Source organism: Ovis aries, chromosome 20 (genome assembly GCF_016772045.2).
Source record: "Ovis aries strain OAR_USU_Benz2616 breed Rambouillet chromosome 20, ARS-UI_Ramb_v3.0, whole genome shotgun sequence".
Taxonomy (NCBI): domain Eukaryota; kingdom Metazoa; phylum Chordata; class Mammalia; order Artiodactyla; family Bovidae; genus Ovis; species Ovis aries.
This window is the reverse complement of record NC_056073.1, coordinates 50,259,060-50,281,465: the sequence shown is the minus strand read 5'-3', so window position 1 is coordinate 50,281,465 and position 22,406 is coordinate 50,259,060. Positions and strand designations below refer to the sequence as shown.

General features: G+C 52.7%; 1 protein-coding gene across 4 annotated transcripts in view; it reads right to left on the bottom strand.

Moving 5' to 3' along the window:
* Positions 1-19,518, bottom strand: part of GMDS (GDP-mannose 4,6-dehydratase) — a 419,605-nt gene extending 400,087 nt beyond the window's left edge. For 3 of the 4 annotated variants that reach the window (XM_027958723.3, XM_042237513.2, XM_042237510.2), the window contains exon 1: positions 19,315-19,518. In XM_027958723.3, the coding sequence (XP_027814524.1) occupies positions 19,315-19,407 (93 nt within the window). In that variant the 5' untranslated portion in view covers positions 19,408-19,518. Of the gene's footprint in view, positions 1-18,602; positions 18,951-19,314 lie in introns of those variants that run through there. The other variant, XM_042237511.2, reaches the window with a different exon arrangement.
* Positions 19,519-22,406: the final 2,888 nt, after the last annotated feature.

Below are 22,406 nucleotides of genomic sequence, written 5' to 3'. Positions count from 1 at the left end.
TTCATCGCAGCACTGTTTATAATAGCCAGGACATGGAAGCAACCTAGATGTCCATCAGCAGATGAATGGATAAGAAAGCTGTGGTACATATACACAATGGAATATTACTCACCTATTAAAAAGAATAGATTTGAATCAGTTCTAACGAGGTGGATGAAACTGGACTTATTATAGAGTGAAGTAAGCCAGAAAGAAAAACACCAATACAGTATACTAACGCATATATATGGAATTTAGGAAGATGGTAACAATAACCCTGTATGCAAGACAGCAAAAGAGACACAGATATATAGAACAGTCGTTTGGACTCTGTGAGAGAGGGCGAGGGTGGGATGATTTGGGAGAATGGCATTGAAATATGTATAATATCATATGTGAAACGAATTGCCAGTCCAAGTTCGATGCATGATACAGGGTGCTCGGGGCTGGTGCACTGGGATGACCCAGAGAGATGGTGTGGGGAGGGAGGTGGGAGGGGGGTTCAGGATGGGGAAAACATATACACCTGTGGCGGATTCATGACAATGTATCGCAAAACCAATACAATATTGTAAAGTAAAAAAATAAATTAATTTTTTTTAAAAAGCAGTAGGCAATTTTTTTAAACTCTCAAAGGCCCTATAGGCAAAATAATTTTTTGCGTGTGTTAGTATTCTTAAAATCTCCTATGCTACAGGATCAGAAACCATTAATGATAATGAACCTATAAAATTACTGCAGAATTTTAAATCCCCATAAATACGTATTCCATATGGAAGTGAGACTTCTAATCTGTCAGGTAAGCTTTTGTAAGCCATAATATATAAGCAACTTTTCTATCACTTAGCCCAGTTCAATCACCAAAAATTTCATTAAACTTTCAACAATTGACAATTTAACCCATCCCTTCTGAATTATAGTTCATTCAATTAAATAAATATGGCAGAATTGTGCGGAGAATTTTATAGTACTTACTTGTTTTTCATTTAGAACCTGTGTTAAATTTCACTGTAATTCAATTGATTAAAAAGTCAACTAGATGTGATATTTTGTGATGTGATAAAGAAAAGTTATACTACCTCTGACATGAATTTTTTTAAACATCTGGATTCAATTATAAAACAGCAATACCTCAACTAACTCACTCCTTAAGTGACCTGGATGTTATTTTCTACTTGGAAAAGTCAGGCGCAAGCAGCTCTTCCTCAATGACTTAAAGAGACAAGCACAAGAACACACTAATGGCTTAGACTTTTCCCCAGACTTGGCCGGAACACGGCAGCAGCGGGAGCATTTGCAGGACAGGGATTTCTAAGGACGGGTGTGACCGGAAGAGAGAGGGGAAATCTCAGGGACACAATCTCACGGGTACCACAACTGTTAGAACATAATACACGATCCCGCGGCTGCAGGACACTCCTCACACAGGTAAACCTTAAACATCCAAATTCTCTGAAAATTGCACAGCCCGGAACTCACGTTCCTATAAAACTGATACGAAGAGTGTAGCTGCTGGAAAAAGACACCTTTGGAAGCGCCTGCATTAGAAAGGGCCCGAGAACACTCCTCTTAGCCGGCGCCTCCGCTGGTGTACCAAAGTTACGCTAACTTCTTACAGAACTCAAAACACTGAGTTTACTAGTTGACAATGACCTCGAGAAAACTCCAACACTTGTGTAGCCTGACACGGACTCTGACCTCAGAGGGGCAAACTGTTATCTTCCTAGAAAGTAAAAACAGAAGTTATTTTCTAAATAGCTATCTTGGTTTAAAAAAAAAAAAAAAAAAAACACCACTCCTTACGTTTTAACAGAAAAACATCACCTTTTCCTCTCATTCCTTCTGGGTGTTCTTCTCCAAGGCCAGTCCCTCACCAGGTGACTTAAGAACCTCAGGGCCAGGAAGACAAAAATACTCCCCACTGAACCTTAGTTCCCGTACTTTTTAACTCACTGAAGGGAACACAGGCTCTCCGTGTAAATTCCTGTTTGCAGTTATGTACTGGAAATTATAAAACCCTGAGGCAAAGGAAAAGCTCGACCTCAGGGAGCAAACAGCTCTCAGGAAAGCCCCAGAGACATGCTAACCCGGGGACACCTGACTCGTGCACAGGGGCCCCGGATGTGCGCAGGGGGCCCCGTGGACACCTCTGCAGCCGGGCCCTGAGTCTGCCACCCGCCACTCACACAGGGACTGAGGCCGGGAGGCCGCCTGCCTTCCACTCCCCTCATTCCTAAAATGAGAACAATGCAGGCCCACCAGGCTCGAAAGAGCAGCTGTGGTAATCAAATGAGATTCTCACCTGAACTCACTTTGAAAAGAGAGCAAATAAAATACAAATCAACTTTGTCACAAAAGTGCAGAAGGCGACTCTATTATTGTGGGGGGAGGGGCTGGGGTCACAGGTAAACAGCACTGTGAGCCCCCCCAGGTCTGGAAGGGCAGGCCTGGGGCCAGCTGCTCCGAGAGCCACTGAGGCGGCCAGGGGAGCCCGGGGCCTCCCCGTGGAGCGGCTGCAGGCATGCCCCAAGGCGCAGGCCCGGCCGCCCGAGGCGGAGGGCGGCGAGCGTGGGACTGCGGGGACGAGGAGGAGCCGCTGGAGGCGGGAGGCGCCAGGCACACAGATGAGGGCGGCCAGGGCCCCTCAAGGTGGAGAAGGACCGAACTCTCACCACTCACGGGGGGAGCCGAATACCACGTTCCGCACAACAGTCTGGCAGACACGGACACGGCCCCATCACGCGTGACACACCGCATGACTGCAGACCGAGGCGGGGCAGGAGGCTCCCGACGCTGCGGACCCTCCACCAAAACCACTGCCTCAGCTGCAGCAGCAGAAACACAGAAAAGGCTGCTCATTTCTTAGTTTAAGACTTTCAAAATTAAAATAAACCTGCCCTGAGCTCCTTGGAAAAATAACTGATCCCAGATTTGGAGCAGAAACACACACGGACCGCCCCATCCCCCTGGAGAGCAAAGGAAGCCGGGACCACCAAGGCCGGCCCCGAGGGACGCGGAGGCCGAACGGAAGGTTCTCCAGGTCACAGACAAGGCCAGGGGAGTGTCAACAGACCGAGCACTGGACACGTGGAGAAGATCTAATTCCGTGAGTTCATAAAGATCCGAAACCAGCTGGCCCTTAGAGGATGCTACAGACCAGCTCAGTAAGAACTGACAAAGGAAAAGAACGGATGACCTATCTTGAATCTCCTACTCCTCAGGGTAGCCAAGGACTCACAAGCTTCTCTTTCAGGAAGCATTTCAGCTAATCAGTGAAGAAGGGGCTACAGAATTCAATTATCACCACTTCGCAGCCTCTAATGAAACAGTGCACCTTGACGGCGCCCCTCAGTGTCTACCGACGCTGTAAGAAGGAAAACGAGGCCGTGCGCTCCTCCTGATGGGAGCTCCAGGGGCAGGCGGCAGCGACTCTGGCCCTCACCCACCCTCAGACCAAGAATGAGCTTGATCAAGTCTGTAAACCTGAAAGTGTGCCCATGGGCCACGCAGGAATGATGGAAAGGGCACCACGGGGGGAACCGGCCATAGGCAGTTGGTACAAATAAATGAATTATTAAAAACAGCGAGGAGACAACTGGGGCAATCGGAATACTGACAGATGTCTGACTGTATTTATTAAGTTGGTAAATACAGTATTGATAGCATAGTATTTTGTAAGAGAATCATTTACAGGTAAATACGATGCTAAATACAGCTATGATACTGTGCACAGAGTTTACTCTTAAAAATCTGGGATGGGGTGGGGGGTCATGGAAAAATACAGCGCTACACATGAAATGAATTTCGCTGCAAACGAGTAACTGCGGTTCGTAAAGCTCCTCGGACAGCCACTTGCCTTCCTGCGTTCTTCTCTGTGCAGACAGTTCTGGTCAGTCCTGTACAAGGTTAAGGACTTCTGTCCATCCAGCTCTGATCCCTTGGATCTATTTGCCACCTCCACTGCATAATCATAAGGGACTTGATTTAGATCATACCTGAATGGCCTAGTGGTTTTCTCTGCTTTCTTCAATTTAAGCCTGAATTTTACAATAAGCAGCTCGCGATCTGAGGCACAGTCAGCTCCAGAACTCGGTTTTGCTGATCATATAGCTTCTCCATCTTTGGCTACAAAGAATATAATCAATCTGATTCCAGTACTGACCACCTGGTGATGCCCATGTGTACAGCTGGCTCCCGTGTCATTGGAAGAGGGTGCTTGCTATGGCCACTGCGTTCTCGGCCTTTGCCCTGCTTCATTTTGTAATGAAGCCAAACTTGCCCGATACTCCAGGTATCTCTTCACTGTCTGCTTTTGCACCGAAGCCCCTGTGATGGAAAGGATCTTTTTTTGGTGTTAGTTCTAGAAGGTCTTGTAGGTCTTCATAGAACCGGTGGCTGGGACGCGACCTGGATTACTATGGTGCTGAACGGTTTGCCTGAAACTGACTATAACCTAATCAGAGGAACGCGCATGTGTTTCCGGAGACCCTCAGGCCTCTGTGACACACGCAGGGCTCTGTGTAAGCGAGTGTGTTTGAGCGTGTAGATACACATGTGCACACACTTGCTGCACTTTTCTATAGAGAAAGATCGAGGATTTAGTTAGAAGGGTCTACCATCCAAGGACAGTTACAAAAACGAAAAAACCCTGCCTCCCTGAGACCTGCTGCTGTCAATCCTCACACAACGAAGTGTGATCTCTACAGACAAACAGGACCGCCGGGGATCAGGCGACCCCCTCCCGCCACACATCACACACACTCACACTGCACACCTGACTGTCCTCCAGCAGCCGCCCACCTGCCAGGACCCCCACCCACTGCACCCACTTTAAAGGACCTGAACTCAGCCATCACCACTGGGCGGGGGGAGCCCTCCTGCCACCCACCGTGCCCCTGGGGCTGGAGCCCGTGGTTCAGCCCCGGCCACTGCGACGGGGCCATGTGGCAGTGGTCCCTCCAGAGGGAGGTCCGTGTCCTGCAGTGGGAGGGGCCTGGGGCTGCCCTCTGTCCTCACCAGGGGTGGGGGCGGCAGCGGGCCTCAGGCCAGTCTCCCTACAGCCCGGGCCATGATGTCCTGGAATCTGCTTAAGCCTCCCGAGCCCCTGGACGTCCCGCCTCCCGCCCTCCTCTCTTCCTTCCCCACCAACCACCCCAACTCCACCTCCAGGAGCCCTGACCCCCACCGGCCTGCTCTCCTCTCTTCCTTTCCCATCGCGAGAACCCTGCACTGCCCACCCCCGGCCTGCTCTCCTCTTTGGGGTCTTCGCTCCCCGTCCCTCCCCAAGGCAGGAGAGCCCGGGCCTTCCTGGGATGCAGGATTGCGGGATACTTTTAATATACTCTAATGTCATTATAATACAATATGACATTTATGTAATAAAATATAGCATATCAGACAAAATATTTTAATATTAGGTGAAGGTTTATATTTGTGGTTTGCTGTTTAATTTTAAAGGAGATACATATAATTTCACCAACTTGCTTTTGAACTCAAGTCTTTTACTGAGGTGTAAGGTGGATAAAAAGGTCCCTCAACCGTTTTAAATAGTAAATACCCAACTGTGCTCATAATAATTTTGTAAATGGCTTTTACAGTGATGGTACCCTTGTGAGGATTAACGTGCAAGGATCCGAGCACACACAGGGCTTGACGCATGCAAGCACTGGGTGTGTTTTAGCTGCTGTTATTAAAGATAATCCGAGCACTGCCTCAACTGTGCGTATAACGGCTCTGATAGGAGTGACTGAGCTCCGGGCATCTTAATACAACTAAGTGAGCTCCTCGCGGGCAAGGCGGTTCTTTCTCACCCCTCTCTGACCTTCCCAGCCCCACGGGGGCAGCCCTTCTTGGGGGTGTGCCGTCAGGAAACAATAGTCCTCCAAAAGGAAGACAAGACGGGCTATGCTTCAGAGAGCAAAACGCCTGGCGTGTTTTAACCAAATTCATTTAGGCTCTGGGAGTATTCCAGCTGCGTCTGAAGGAAGCGCTGACGGAGAACAGGCGCTCTCAGCTGCAGAGGAGCTGAGGAAAGGCTGGCGTGGGCACTGCCGCAGGGCCTGCGGGCCCGCACACCCTCCCGCGGGCCAGGCAGGCACTCCGTCCCGAGCCTGGCAAGGCACTTGCCCGCTCGCCCCTTTCTGAAGCAGATCTGGGAGTCATAACGAAATCTCAGGAAACAAGAGGAAAACAAAGCTGGAGGGTCACGAAGAACTCATCTGAAAACCAAGATGCCCAGAAACCCCTCGGGAAGCTGGGAGGTCAAAGGAAAGAGATAAAGGAGAAAACAAACCCCAGCCTTCTGTGCCCAAATCACCTCCAGTCCCCTCTCCCCCAGGGACAGAGGAAAGCGATGGTACGGAAACCCTGTCCCCCAGGAAAGGCAGGATGGAGGCCAGGCAGTCAGATTGGCGCTCAGGGGTCACTGAGCACTTGCATTTACAGCCGCTGCCTGGACCGAGAGTCTGTCTCGCCAGAAGTTGAGGGATTCACTTCTGCAGCTTGCTTTCACATCCTGCAGTGGAAAGCAGGTGCTGGCTCGACTCCCCTCCGAGACCACAGCACGCTGACATACCTTAGCTTCTGTCCTTCCCCCCCCTCCACCCCCAACAACGCTTCAATAACCTGAGGTGTGTATGGTTTTAATTTTGGATACTTCATATACTTTAATGTGTGTGTATTTTGAAGTGTTTCAGATTACAAAAGCCATACCACTTACCGTAAACTAGCCTACGGACCAACAACCCTGCAATTAAGGGTGAATTACCTTCATTCAATAGATCAAGACTCCAAGGTTCCCAGAGGGTAAAGCCTGAGTCGCAAAGTCCCAAAACTAGACCGGAGCCTTTGCTCTCCCATCCCAGGGGCTCCCTCTAAACCGCCTTGCCCCAGGCCCACGTGCATGCACGCGGTCCCTCTGGGCCTCTCCTGGCAATGCTGACTCACCAGCAGCCCTCCAACTTCCCTGTCTGCATCTGGACCCCTGTGTTTGCTACATACCCATACTAAAGATCAATATCACAGCAGAAAGGAAGTAGCAAAGCACCTGCAATCACACACTAAGCTGGAGACCAGAGGGAGAGGCTGCAAAACGTCAGGAGGGCAGAACAAGGAAACGCTTAGAGGTGAGGGGAGGGGGGACGGAGGCTGGCGCCCCTTTCCACCCGGACCAAGACCTGCACACATCCTGACTGCCCCTTCCAGGGCTGTTTAAACAAGAACCCACTGTTTGCTTTCTCAGCTCTCCGGGCACAGTCACCACCCACAAGGCAATCAGGGGGCCAGAGTCCTGCCCCTACAGCACTGCGTTCTCGGGCAGGTGACCTCTGTCCCTCATGATAAGCTGCTCTCACTGCAGGCCTTAAGGTCTCCGCTGAAGAAGAGAGAGAGAGAGAGAGACAGTGTGCGTGCGTGCGTGTGTGTGTGTGTGTATGTGTGTGTACACGGCGACACCTGGCCAAGCTGGCAGCCAAGACGCTCCAACAGTCCACCACGCCTGCACACAGCCAGGCTCACGAGGAGAAAATCCAGGAGAAATCCTGACAGTGCCTGGTGGTCCTCGGCCAGGCGGGCCCTCGGCCAGGTGGGCCCTTGGTCTGGGGGCCCTCGGCCAGGTGGGCCCTCCACCACCCTCCTAGTGTGACGAACCGTCCTGGTACGTGCCCTGCTGCGCACAAGCTTGTCCTTCCTTAGGACTGGCCTTGGGTGCAGAACCCAGGCTCCTGGGCAGAAAAATAGAAAACCTGGGAAGCGAGAGTCTCCTCTACAGAGGGGCCAGGATGCAGGCTCCAAACTCTGACAGAATTCATCAGAGCTGCAGGAGACCACGATGGGACCTAAGAGGTAGATTTACAGATGAAAACTGTGTAAGAATAAAAATGAAACCAACTCCTGGCATTGCTATGTGTTAGAATTAAATTTAAATGTCAACGAATCAAGTTAATAAAGTGCTCTCATGGAACACAGCAATGACAAAAGTGAACTGAAACGCATGCCAAGAGCAACTGTCCCCACACCGAAGGCATGAAGACGTCCCGGCACCGACGGCATGGAAACGTCCCGGCAGGATGAGCAGTGATGGGATCCGAGGCTCTGAAACAGCAATCTTCAAGACATAACAGCGAGTTTTCTTTGAAGGTTTTGCCTTTAACATGTCAAAATTAACGAACTCTGATCCTACTCGCATGTATTCCCCTAAATTACATAATCTCACTGAAAACAGAAAATGACTTAACACATAAGCCAAAATCTACAAGCAGAGTCTGTGACGGCTGTGGCCCAGGCAAGGAGGTGCCGCGTGGGCCGTGCGGTGAGGAGCCTTAAGGTGGGGTCCCTCACCCCTGGACGGCCCTGCCCACCCTCGCGGACTCCTACGGAAGATTAGCGGGAGTCCAGGGAGGCCAGGGGAGCCTGTCCCAGTCTAGGCAGAACGGTTTGCTGAAAGGCAGGGAAGTGATTCAGAAACAGAGGAAACAACGAAAGAAAGCAGCGACATCGCCGCTGCCAGCGGCTGGCTCTGGCTGGTGTCACTGCGGTGGTGCACTTTCCCCTGAGGCTTTATACCCTCTCACACGTCGCAGTTTCTCTACAGTATGCACATGTCACTAGTTTTAAAACTGGGTAAAGTGTTCGGGAAACGACAAGCTGCATCGTCAAGCTGCCGCCACCATCCGCTCGGCCCCAGCTCACTCCTGAGTCACTGGGACTGTCCCCCAAGCAGCCAAGGTTGAGTCCCACCCCGAGGCCAGCAGACTGAAGTGGGAGGACCCGAGACCATCCAAGCTGAGAGCTGTCCATGCTGCCCAGCTGGTTCCTACTGCAGCTGCAGAACCTGGGCATCTCGGAGGAGGACTGGAATCGAAGGTCAAACACCAAGGAGAAAAACAAAGCCTTCTTTTGGAACGAGCGCCAAATCTAGAGGACCGCTGATGCTGGCAGAATGTCAGTGATTCCTAGAGAGTGAGCCGGAGCCGCGGAGACGGGAGCAGGGGGTGAGGCGGGTGGGCTGGAGGACAGGGTGGAGAGGCAAGGACTGCCTCTTCCGGGTTCTGGAACAAGGGTGTGTCTGCACAGGTGCACCCCGGGCCGCAGGGGCGGTGGTCTCAGCGGCCAGGCCCGCTCCCCTGGCCCCGGCCACGTGCAGGCTGCCCAGAGCTCCCCTGCGCCCCTCGAGCACAGGCTCCCACACCTGACCCCAGCGGCTCAGCTCTGGGCATGGAGGGACACAAGCCCATCCTTCAGTGAAACCCAGGCATCAGTCCCCAGGACCCCCTTCCCCAGCGAAGGGCCCCAGCCACCCAGAGACCCCCTAAAGAGCCCGGCTGGAGGCTGCTCCCCAAGTCCTCCCCGAGCCCAAGCCACACCAGATGACACCAGATTGACCCGCCCTCCTCAAGTCCCGTCTCCATTACACGTGCTGGGAACTCCAGCCAGGAAACGCGGGGAGGCATCCAGGCCTTCACGCCCTGCGCTCATCTGCGTCTTCCAGAAGTGTGTCCAAAGAGAAGAAAATCAGCCCAGGTGGGAGAAGTGGCCCAGCGGGAAGGAACCCCAGGCTTCCTCGACACACGCCAAGCTGCCACCGAGCACGGGGCCCCACAGGGGCTTCGGGCCTCCAGCCGGGCCCCAGCCACTGGCCTGCTTGCCATAAAGGGTTCCTTCTAAGACACCCCCTTGTTCTAGGAGTTAAAACCAAAATCTCCAAAATAACAGTCTGGTAATAGAATAAACTTAAAATCTATATGCTCAAACATTACTAAAGACTGAAACACAGCTCAATGGAAAATAAACACCACATAAATTGAAATAATTCAAAAGTTCCTAAACAGTCAAAATGGATGGGGGGCGGGGGGAGGTGGTGAAATGAAAAACTACAGTCCACAAAAACGCTAAAAGAAAACAACAGAAAAGGTTCAGCATTTGTTCTAACTTCTGTTTCCTTCCCAAGGTTTACATTAAAAAGCAAAACTTTCTGAAAAACCCACCATGTATTATCACCTCCCCTGAAAAACAACCCCTCCCGAACTCTTCCTATTCACCCTTGAGAAATTCACTCAATACCCACCCTGCAGGGCGTACCCAGGTTTGACCAATGTCATAAAGCCAAGTCAAAACCAGTCAGAACCGCCCCAAACCTGATTTCAGTTTCAGGCTCCCAAGTTAGACCTGAAACAGCAAGAGTCTGCACCTTGCCTCCGGCGCCCTCGGAGGCAGCCCAGGTCCACAGCTGTCAGAGGGGCGGGGGTCCCGGCCCCAAGGCTGCTGCGGTACTCTCTGCGAAGTGGGCTCTGCCCAGCGTGCCACGGAACATGGCGACAAACGAACTCTCCAGCAGGCGGCTCCTCGTGCTCACAAGCACCGTGCACGGTGCCCAGCAGTCAGCGGGCACCAGCAGGACATGGTGGGCACGGTGGGCAGGCCCTGCTCGCCCTTCCCGACGGCCCTGATGTCCAGGACTCGGCCTGCTCCAGGGCATCAGTCGTGGGACGTGTCCTACCCTGCCGTCCAGAAAACGCGGTCATCGCAGGCCCGGAGACTTATACTTGAGCCCTGAGAATCAGACAAGTAACTCTTTTCTCACAGCGCAGTATTCCGTGGAGGGCACAAGATGTTACCGATAGACCAATACCAATCCATGACACAGTCACAACCCACTCTTTCACAAAATGAGAAGAGAAATATTAACACAAAAGGAGGCCGCACAGCCCAGAGGACGAAATCTGTGACTGTTCTTTACTCTGACAACACATCCTTGTTACACTTCGGTGTGCAAGCTGGCTGGTGCCACGGAGGACTCTGCTTAAAGTCCCCACATTCAGGATAAAAACTTGGCCACTGCATATCATTCTCAAGGTTTTCTCAGTCTATGAAATCTGAGATGGGCTGAGACTCAGGACTCCTCCTAGCTCATCCCCCAGACCCAACACAGGGCATGGCAGGAGCACCTTCTCCTTATTCCCCGCGTCATTTCTGAGACAGCAAGCCAGGACACCCGCTTCTCAGTGTGCTCACGCAACGAGAACTAGACCACAGCGGCCCCGCCGCAGGCCCACCCGGGCATCCTCGCATGCGAACAACCACAGCATGTTACGCGCCTGCCGCAGTGACCCACTTACTCTGATCACAGAAATTAACATGCTGTGAAGTTACCTGTCAAATGACGTGCACCCCCAGACGATCGGGCCCTGGGGAAACACCCCAGCCACCGTGCTGGCGGCCGAGTCCCCAGCACCTAACTCAGCACAGGATAAACCTCAGCAGGTACTTGCTGTTGTTCAGTCGCTGAGTCATGTCTGACCCTTTGTGACCCCAGGGACTGCAGCACGTCAGGCTTCCCTGGTTCCCACTCTCCCAGACTTTGTTCAAACTCATGTCCGTTGAGTCAGAGATGCTATCTAACCATCTCGTCCTCTGCAGCTCCCTTCCCCTTTTGACCTCAATCTCTCCCAGCATCAGAGTCTTTGTCCATCAGTCGGCTCTTCACATCAGTGGCCAAAGTACCGGAGCATCAACTTCAGCGTCAGTCTCTCTAAGGGATACTCAGGGCTGATCTCCTTTAGGGTTGACTGGCTGGATCTCCTTGCAGGTCAAGGGACTCTCAAGAGTCTTCTCCGGCACCACAGTTCAAAGGCATCAATTCTTCAGTGCTCAGCCTTCTTTATGGTCTAACTCTCACATCCGTATATGACTACTGGAAAAACCATAGCTTTGACTAAAATGACCTTTGTCAGCAAAGTAATGTCTCTGCTTTTTAATATGCTGTCTAGGTTAGTCACCGCTTTTCTTCCAAGGAGCAAGTGTCTTTTAATTTCATGGCTGCAGTCACCATCTGCAGTGATTTTGAAGCCCCCCAAAATAAAGTCTCCCAAAATAAAGTGGAAGCACTTTTTCCCCCGTCTATTTGCCATGAAGTGATGGCACCAGATACCACGATCTTAGTTTCCTGAAAGTTGAGTTTTAAGCCAGCTTTTTCACTCTCCTTTTTTACCCTCATCAAGAGTCTATTTAGTTCCTCTTCACTTTCTGCCATTAGAGTGATATTATCTGCATATCTGAGGTTGTTGATATTTCTCCCGGCAATCTTGATTCCAGCTTGTGAGTCTTCCAGCCTAGCATTTCGCATGATGTACTCTGCTGCTGCTAAGCCACTTCAGTTGTGTCCGACTCTGTGCGACCCCATAGACAGCAGCCCACCGGGCTCCCCTGTCCCTGGGATTCTCCAGGCAAGAACACCGGAGTGGGTTGCCATTTCCTTCTCCAACGTGTGAAAGTGAAGTCGCTCAGTCGTATCTGACTCTTAGTGACCCCATGGACTGGAGCCCACCAGGCTCCTCTGTCCATGGCATTTTCCAGGCCAGAGTACTGGAGTGGGGTGCCATTGCCTTCTCCGATGATGTACTCTGCATATAAGTTAAATAACTAGGGTGACAATATACAGCCTCAACATACTCCTTTCTCATATTCAAACCAGTCAGTTGTTCCACGTCCATTTCCAACCTTTGCCTCCTGACCTGCATACGGGTTTCTCAGGAGGCAGGTTAAGGTGGTCTGGTATTCCCATCTCTCTGAGAACTTTCCAGATTGTGTCATCCGCACAGTCTAAGGCTTCCACATAGTCAACAAAGCAGAAGTAGATATTTTTCTGGAATTCCCTTGCTTTCTCTACGATCCAACGAATGCTGGCAATGTGATCTCTGGTTCCCACGAACACTGACACTTCCACAGCTGAGCGCCGCTTCCACTTTGGCGCAGATGCTTCATCCTTGCTGGAGCTGTCACTAACTGCCCTCCGACCTTCCCCAGCAGCACACTGGACACGTTCCGACCTAGGGGAGCTCGTTTTCTGGTGGTATATCTTTTTGCCTTGTCATATTGTTCATGGGGTTCTTGCGGCAAGAATATTGGAGTGGTTTGCCATTCCCTTCTCCAGTGGACATTTCGCCAGGACCCTCCACTACAGCCCGTTCATCTCGGGCGGCCTGCACGGCATGGCTCAGACCTCACTGAGTTATGCAAGCCCTTCTGCCATGACAAGGCTGTGATCATGAAGGGGGCTGGCAGATATTTACTGCGTGAAAAAACCTCCACTATTAAACACTAAGCACAAAATATAGATTCTTATAGCTTTTAACATTTTAATCCAAAAACACAAGCAACAGGAATTTAAAAGCCTTCTTCACCAAAAAATCACTTCATTTGGTAAAACCTACCATGGCAGACAGCTCAGATTTTCTGCTTTTAACCCTATAATTTCTAGCAAAATACCAACTCATCTCTTTCCAGTATATACGTTTAATTATAAATTCACTACGGTTAATTTTGAGCCAACTCCAGGAGATAGTGAAGGACAGAGGAGCCTAGGGTGCTACTTCCATGGGGTCAAAAAGAGTTGAATATGACTTAGCCACTGAACAACTACAGTTAATAGTCACTTTTTAAAATTCTCCTGTTGGACTTATCTTTAAAACTTATATTTTAAATGACTGTGCTGCTTAAATACAAGATTTTTTGCCCTCAACAGATTACAATTAGCATTCAATCCTGCTGTTACAGTACATTTCACTCTGAACAGACTTTAGAGGTCGCCAGGTGACCCCTTCACATGACAGATTCAGAAGAAAATCACAGCTGTACAATTAACTGGAGTCAAAACCCAGCCTCTGATTCTCACTCAAGTCCACTGTCTTTACTCAGCTAATCAACTAACTAGGCGTAATGTAGAGACATAAAAAACTCCCCACCAGGTAACAGTCTCCGACCGAAGCAGGACCTGCCATCCTAGAGCACTCACGCTGCACAGGATTAGCGTCCAACCACGGCCAGCAATCCTCTCGCCCGGGAGGATAAGCCCGGCTCCCAGATCTGCTTGCCTGTAAGACCCACTGGACGGCAAAAAGGTTTACAGCCTGCAGCTGATCCAAATCCCGTGGAACTTTCTGCCTGCACAAAGCAAGGCTGACTATTGTACCCTCCACGTGCAATGCCCTCTCCTCATGTGCAAGAACGCTTACTATCTGGCTGCTCTGTGAAGAGAAGGCCCATCCTAGCCAGCTCTCTATTTCACACCAGATTTCTTGTTGTTCAGTTGCTAAGTCGTGTCTGACTCTCTGCGACCCCACAGATTGCAGCATGCAAGATCTGTCCCTTACCATCTCTCAGAATTTGCTCAAACTCATGTCCATTGAGTTGGTGATGCCATCCAGCCATCTCATCCTCTGTCATCCCCTTCTCCTCCCACCTTCAATCTTTCCCAGCGTCAGGGTCTTTTCCAATGAGTCGGCTCTTTGCATGAGGTGGCCAAAGTATTGGAGCTTTAGCTTCAGCATCCGTCCTTCCAGTGAATATTCAGGGTTGATTTCCTTTAGGACTGACTGGTTTGATCTGCTTGCTGCCCAAGGGACTCTCAAGAGTCTTCTCTAGCACCACAGTTCAAAGGCATCAATTATTCAGGGCTCTGCCTTTTTTATCATCCAGCTCTCAGATCCTTACATGACTACTGGGAAAACCATAGCTTTGACTCTACAGATCTTTGTAGGCAACGTAATCGCTCTGCTGTTTAATGTGTTATCTCGGTTTGTCATTGCTAAGGCCTCTTTTCTATCCGGTAGGAATCACTCTTCCAACAGGGCAGCAATGGTGAACTCCATGCCCAAACTGACTAAGGGGTCAAGCAGTAGCTCAAACCCACACTGGCCACGAAACCCAAGTCTTCCTCCACCGCCCCAAGACAGAGTCCCAGCCTCCAGAGTTCACAAGATAAACTGCCAAGAAAGTATGACCCAAATGACAGCAAAGAAAAGACAGTGAGCAGCAGAGAACATGGTGATCGACACAGATCTGCCTTACTGCTGTGATCTGCATCCTTTCACAAGTGCAGAAAGAAAAACACTCTTGAATACGCTTTATTTCAAATGTGACAATCTATCCACCTCTCCTTAAAAGTTATTTACCTGTCCTTAGAATCAGTTAATACTAGTTAAAAACTTGATAAGAAATAAAATTACTGGGATTTATATTTCACATCTGACTTTGTAAACAAGCATGGGAGTTTCCTCTGGGCAAAGTGTTTAACCTCTGCCTTTCCCAAGGGTGACAAGAAAACTGCCTCATAGGAGGGCTCCCTGCTCCGAAAGGGAAACAGATGCAGAGCCCACTGGGCAATGCTCGGCACACAGTGGACGCCCGCATGCCTCAGTCACCGTCATCGCCCCTCGCCACTGCCACGTCACCATCAGGAACATTGGGGCCACAAGCAGGCTCCCCCTGGGATGCCTGTTCCATCGCAGCCCCAGGGCGGGACACGTGGCTGGCGCTCAAATGCCTGCCGACGCTGACCGAACCACGGTCACTAGCACGTCTGTGACTAAATAGAGGATGGTCTGCCCCCAAATGTAACTGCCTCCAGGAGGAGACCAATTAAGCGTGAAAAAAATTGCTCCTGGAAATTTAGGAGATATGAAATAGAGAACCACTCTCAGCCTGAACACAAGGCTTCTTGGAGGAGAGAAGCGGGAGGCCTCTCATAAGTGAGGGAAGCATCTGTGCAGAGTCGACCCCCATCAGGGAAAAGGCAAGTCAGCCGTGCGTGTCAAGAGCAGGCCAGGAGGTTTCCCAGCTTACGTGTCGGGGTACAGGAGACTGGAATGGGGGACTTCAGTCTCCTCAGAAACGCGGGCCTGTCAGCGGCGACAGACCCCAACCTGCAGGGAGCAGAGAAGCCCAGGAGCCTGGGCACCTGCTTCACGTACGTTCCCTTTAAAGCTACGGGGGACCTTCGGCAGCTAGAACACAATCAGACCAGTGAAAATAAGAAACACGGCCATGAAGATGCAATTCCAAGACGGAATATTACAGCGTGAATGATCAGACCTTGCCAGCCCAAACAGCTCATCCCTTCGCTCTACACAAGACTCGGCACGAATGTGCGGTCTCCAGCAAGGCAGCTCCTCTTGACCAGGACTGCCTTTCCAACCACGGGCAGAGGAGCACTTTGTCTTCCATGCGTCGTGGCGCAGAACTCTGGAACTCGGGCCTGCGGAGATGTCCAAGCACGTCGAAACTGCTTCGTAAGGCAGACCCAGGGTACCTGTGGGCACGAAGGGCTCACCGGTGCAACTCCTCCATCCTCAAAACACCGTCCTACCAAGCAGACTCGACGAAACAACCTAAGTTCCAACCTGCCTACGCTCCTGGCAGAGACCAGCCTGACATAACTGTCAGCGGGAAGACCAAGACGCGTCCACAAACGCTGACCGTTCACTTCTCCCAAGTCCCCACCTACCCGAGGTGCTCCCACGGCCCGTCGGGGGGACGACTCTACTAAGCTCCTCGTGTGTCATTCTGCTCTATGTCCCCGAGACCTCAGGGCTAACGAAGCCTCACCCGCCCACCCACTCTGTCTCGACTGTCAGGGAGCCCAGAGCCGAGTCTCACGCCCACCGGACAGCAGTCCTTGGCACTGGGGGCACAATCTCCATCTTTCTACGGCCCTCCCTCACTGCAGACTCCTGCCTTCTTCATTCTCCTTAGGATGGTCCAATGAGGTGATTTTTGTTGAAGCCACCTCAGAATCTTTCTGGAAAGGAGCAAGGAGAATGGAATTTCGTAAATTGTTACATATGTGTTAGTCACTCAGTCATGTCTGACTCTGCGACTCCCTGGACGGTAGCCCACCAGGCTCCTCCGTCCATGGAATTCTCTAGGCGAGAGTACTGGAGTGGGTTTTCATTTCCTTCTCTGCGATAAATTATTAAATATCCTCCCAGTATTACTACATTTGACCTCACTGTCCCCCACCGCCCTCCCCTCTCCCCCTGCACTCTTGTACCCACTGTCCACCCAGAACACAGTCCGCGCTATTTCCAGCAGTCAGGGACTTCTCCCAGAGCCCTGAGGCTGGGTGAACCAGTCATGGGGCCTCTAATACTTGGACAACACAAAGTTTGTCATGTGCATTAAGTCCCTCCAAAGCTGTGCAGTTCTGGAGGGCAGAGTATGCCCTACGTATCCTCATGCTCCCAGAGGCATCAAAGCAAGCCGTGCCTCCTGCAGACACACAGCAAAGACATGCTCCGTTAACGGAAGAGCAGATCAACATTCTGGAAGCCTGCTCAGACAAGCCATGCGGGGTGTAACAGGTCACAGAGGGGTTTCTATCTTAAAGGTGTTTACAAACCAAAGAAAGTCTAAAGAAAAAAAAAAACACTAAGGTATGTACACTACCTATGTAACCATCAGAGACTGCACTTCTGTAAATACAAAGAAATGAAAATACAAACCCTGGAATGGCTGCACCTGGCTGGATGCGTGCAGGCACAGAGGGTTTTAATTAAGAGGAGGCACATCTGGGAGGGCATTCAGCCACAAATAATGACCCTGAAGAGGTACAGGCAGCAATATTCGGAGACCAGCGGGAACATTCCCTGGCGCAGTAAAGAAGGGCAGGTGCAGTCAGACCACAGGGTGAGCCCGGGGGTGGGGGCAGAGGGCTTGGAGGCGGCAACGCAGAGCAGGGCCTCCGCTGCCCCCGGCCAGTCAGTAAGAAAAGTCCCTGGGAACCCATTCTCGGCTCCTGTCAGGAGAGACGGGAGGGAGAAAGCTGGGGTGGCTGCTGACAGTGCAGACGAGAGGCCACGGCAGACAGCACCTGCAGGGCACGCCTGGGGCAACCCGCCCAAGAGCCCACGCCGGCCCAGGGCCGCAGCAGCCCTGAGGGCCAGGGCAGCAGTTTCCACCTCTCCTCTGAGAAGAGACCCCTTCTGAGAGTAAAAACGATCCCTTTGCCCACCCCATCTCTCGCTCGCCCTCACACACACACACACACAGCTGTAATTTCACGTGGGTGGCTCACCACAGAGGCAGTGTAACAAGATGCCTTAGAGCAATTCTTGGGCTCAGATCTCAGCCCTGACACTCAGGAGGTATGCACCCCCAGGGAACATAACCTTACTAAGCCAGGTGTAAAATGGGGACAGAAAACATACCTGCCTCTTACAGAGAGACATAGCAAATGTTTAGCAAAGTGAGCCGTTCAGTAAGCTCTCACCCAAAGTGATGAAAACGGACCGCAATGTGTGTCTCCAGACCCTTCCCATTGACCTCACGGCTCTCCCAGATCCGGGACACCCAGGGCAGGAGCCACCGTCCTGGACAGCAAGTGCAGAGCAGACCAGTCACCTCCACCAGGAGGGGTTTCATGGCCCCCAGAGTTCAGCACGGGCCAGGGCTGCGGAAGCCAACAAGTGAGGGGACAACGCAGAGGGCGGGTGCTGGGGGCAAGCGGGAAAGGCTGGTGAAGAGATGAAGCCTAAAGGTGGTGCTCCTCGTGGGGGGAGGTGCTGGCCCATCAGCACCAACCAACCAGCCCACTGCGCTCAGGGCTGTGAGAGAGGGTTCCTTTCTAACCCAGGTGGATTCACACTGCTGGCACTCAGCTTGCCATGAGCCATACAAACAGTTACAAGAACAGCTTCACTGACTTCTCCCCAGATACTGACAGCATGCAGTCTTTTGACTGAATTCCAGAGTTCTCTTCCTCAACCTCACAGCTCCAGCCCGCCCACCTCTGCCACCAGTTTTCAAACCCGCATTGACTGTAATTAAGGTAAACACAGTAAGAGAGGTACCATTAACCAGGAAGTTATCAGGTCAGCAGTCAGCATTGCCTAAGGCTCTAGACGGTTTCTGCTTTCAGCCCCAGAGAGTCTGAGCGCAGGGTGAATCCCGCTGGACACCTCCTAGTGCACGATCGCTGCCTCAGTTGCCCCGTCTGTAAAGTGGGGGTCCTAACAGCACCCCCTGGAAAAGCAGCTGGGAAACCAAACGAGTCGCATCAGCAGGTGACCGGCCGCAGTGGGCAGGCAGCAGGAGCCTTGGGGTCACCACCTTTTACTCCGCCGCCCATCGCTTCCTGAGCACCGGGGTCCGCGGGGTGGGGGCACCCGAGAGGCCGGGCCCCGCCCGCCGCCACCCGGGCCGGGCTGGGACACTCCTCCGGGCCCGGCGGGAAGGGCACCGGCTGCCCCACGTGCATGTGCGGCCGCGGACACGGAACTGCCGGCGCTCGCAGCAGCTCCTGCGAGGCGGGCTTTCTGTTTAAAAAGCACCAAACAGGCGCACATTTCCTGGTCCGCAGCTGCACAGCCCGGCTCCCTCTCGTTTCCTCCGCGACCGGGGGACCGGCCAGGGGCCGCGGCGGCAGGGAAGCCCCCGCACGCGGACCCCGCCGGGGCGACCCGGCGCCCACCCCCCGGCCCCCGGCCCCGAGCGCGCACGGGGCGCCTCCAGCCCCCGGCCCCAGAGACCCCGGCCCCCGGCGTGGACCCCCGGCCCGCTCACCTGGCCCGTGATGCCCGTGATGAGCGCCACCTTCCTGGGCTTGCCCGTCTCGGCGTCCCCGGCGCCGGGGCAGTGCGCCGCCGCCTGGGCCATATCCGCGCGCTGACCGGAGGCGCCGACCGCCGGGGGTGTGCCGCGGAGCCGGCTGCAGGGACCAGCACCGCGCGGCCGGCCGCCACACTGACAGGCCGCCCGGAGGCCGGCGGGGCGGGCCGGGGGCGGGGCGGCCGGGATGCGGCTCGGCGGGCGCCGCGTGGCCGCGTCACCGCGCGACGCTCCGCGCAGCCCGCCGGGCTCCGCCCTCCCCGCCCACAAGCCCCGCCCCCCCCGCCGGGGCCGCGTCAGCGCGCGCCGAGGCGCTCTGCCCGCCGGGACCCGCCCACCCCGTCGGGGCTGCGCCCCCCAGCCCAAAGCCCCGCCCCACCCCGCCGGCGCCCCTCCCACCCCACCGGGGCCGCGCTCGCCGGGAGGGGCGGGGCTTGGGGCGGGGTCTACACCGGGGGCGGGGCGTCGGGCGGGCCCGCGCGGCCTGGTCCAGAATGCTGGCAGACGTAGGATGCTGGGTCTTCGCGCCCTCGTAAGGGCCGGCAGTGGACCGGGCGGGCTGTCAGCCGCCTGGACTTGCCCATCTCATGCTGCTCGTCCTCCCCTCCACCCTCCCGAATCTCCCAGAATCATTGTACCGAGGATGCTGTGTTGAACTACGGGCTGACCTTTACCTTGGGAGAAGGCCCTTAATTCTGAATCCAGGGGTCACGGCCCTGGATCATCGGCTTTGACAAGTAATTCCTGGAGAAAGAAAGACAGAGCTAAGTCGTGTCCGACTCTTAAGATCCCATGGCCTCTAGCCTGCCAGGCTCCTCTGTCCATGGAATTTTCCAGGCAAGAATACTGGAGTGGGTTGCCATTTCATTCTCCAACGCAGAAATTGAACCCAGGTCTCCCGCATTGCAGGCACATGCTTTACAGACTAAGCCACGCGGGAAGCGATGTGTAATTCCTGGAAACGCGCTGTAATACCTTTTGAGGAGTCTGGTTCTCTGCTTCCTGAAGGGCACTGTGTTGTAAGCCCCCTGAATGGGGTCGCACATATGGGCAATGAACAGCCTCACTTCTCCCTGCTTTCGGGCTCTTCTCATGTTTCTCTGAGGCTTGGAACCAGGCAGGATGTTCCAAGTAACTCGATGTAAAGTGCTCTAGTCAGGGGACTGGCAGAGCAGGGCAAGAGTCTCTGGCCTCACCCATGTGCAGCGTAATGAATTCTTGAAAAGACTGCACAGATCAGTAACCCTGGACATGTCCAATTTCAAAAAATAATTCTGATGCAAGGTGGGGTCCTAGCTTGAGGCCTGCTGAAGGTGGCTTCCACCTGGCAGCTGCAGGTAGGGCAGGGAAAGGAGTGGAGGTGACTCAGACCCTGGTGGGGCAGCAGGTGTGTGTACCTGAGCGCTGGCGGGAATCCAGGGAGGAAATGGAACTTCCCAGCCCCCTGCTCTGCCTCCCAGCATTGTGCATAAAATTCCTCTCCCCAACAGACCCACACAGACCAGCTTCACATCATGTACCGGGTGACTGGGAGGTGCCTGCCTAACCTGCCAGACCCTTGCAGACCTCAAATCCCCGAATAGAAAAGCTCAGGATTTAATGAAAAATCTCTCCATCCCCTAAACTCGTCAGGAATACCCCTTAGATTTGTGGATAGACTCGTCTCTGGATTCACTTGCCTCTCTCCTGTCCGCTCCACACTGAGAGTGACTGAAGGAAGGTCTGTGACTCACCTCCTTGCTGAACACAGAGGCCCTGAAGCAGAGAGGAAGCACTGTCCTTGGAGGAACTTGCTATGAGCAAGAAATGTCTGTGAAATCTACTAGAGCTGACTAAAAGCTTAAGTTTGTCTTGAAATAAAAATGCTTTGAATTAATTTGCAGATAAATTATTTAACATTTCCCCAAAATTGCTGGGGAAAAAAAAAAAACAGATACTTAGGGAGGATGTGCCAAGTTTATTTGCAGCTAAGACTCTCGTCATATCTCTGACCTGTCCTGCTAAGAAGCCTGACAGTGAAAGACCCCCAGACAGAAGATCGACTATATTTTAGGGCCTGTAAACAGTAAAAATATATATATATATATTGAGGGAAATGGTAGTTCCGAGATACAGTGGGAGATTTGAAAGGAAGGATATTTCCCTGGAAAATGTCTCTGGAGAAAGGTGATGAAAGCAAGACAAGAGTACAGCCACTTCGGAAAAGGACAGAAGAACCGCCTTGAGTAACAGGCTCAGTAAAACAGCACCTACAGGGTGGGCTTCTGGAAGATTCTCTCTGTTCCCTGATGTCTATACATAGTTTCCAAAGAACAAAAGCGGGATTGTAAAGCCCCACCCAACAAAACTGCCAGTGCCCTGAAAGATACAGATAAAGACCTGACAGGTATTCCCAGGCTATTCTGCAGGAAGCACACCCCCATCCGATGAAAACGCTGAAAACTGCCAAGGACAAGCACATGGACCCCAGCCCTGTTGAAATCAGGTGGTTGATGATGCTTGAAACGTCACCTTGACGCCAACCAGTCAGACAACTGAGCACAAGGTAGTTCAGGTTTCTGTGGTCCTCACCCTCACATGGCCCTTAAAACCCTTCCCTGAACATCTCAGGCAGCTGGCATTTGTCTCTGCCTTCTCCCTTGTGCACAAGCTCTCCTTCCAGTATAAAATTTTGGCTACCAAAGAGCCTTGCAGGAGCAATACACATTTCTGTGGCCTTGCTGTCCCCAGATCTGGAGGAGCCCAGGGACAGTGGCAGGCTAGCACACTGGTTTGCACAGACTGCCGCAGATGGAGGGCTTACACAACAGAAATCCGTTTCCTCACAGTTCTGGAGGCTGGAGTCCGAGATCAGGTGACTGCAGGACTGGTTCCTTCTGCGGCCTCTCTTCTTGGCTCACCTCTGGGTGAGAAATGTCAGAACTGAGTTGTACTGGAGGACACCCAGCTGATGTGAGAGAGTTGCTCCTTGGTGCTATGGGAAACCCGCCCCCAAAACACACATTGATTGGAACTGTGTCCAGAACCTTGTAACATGTCACCTAAGA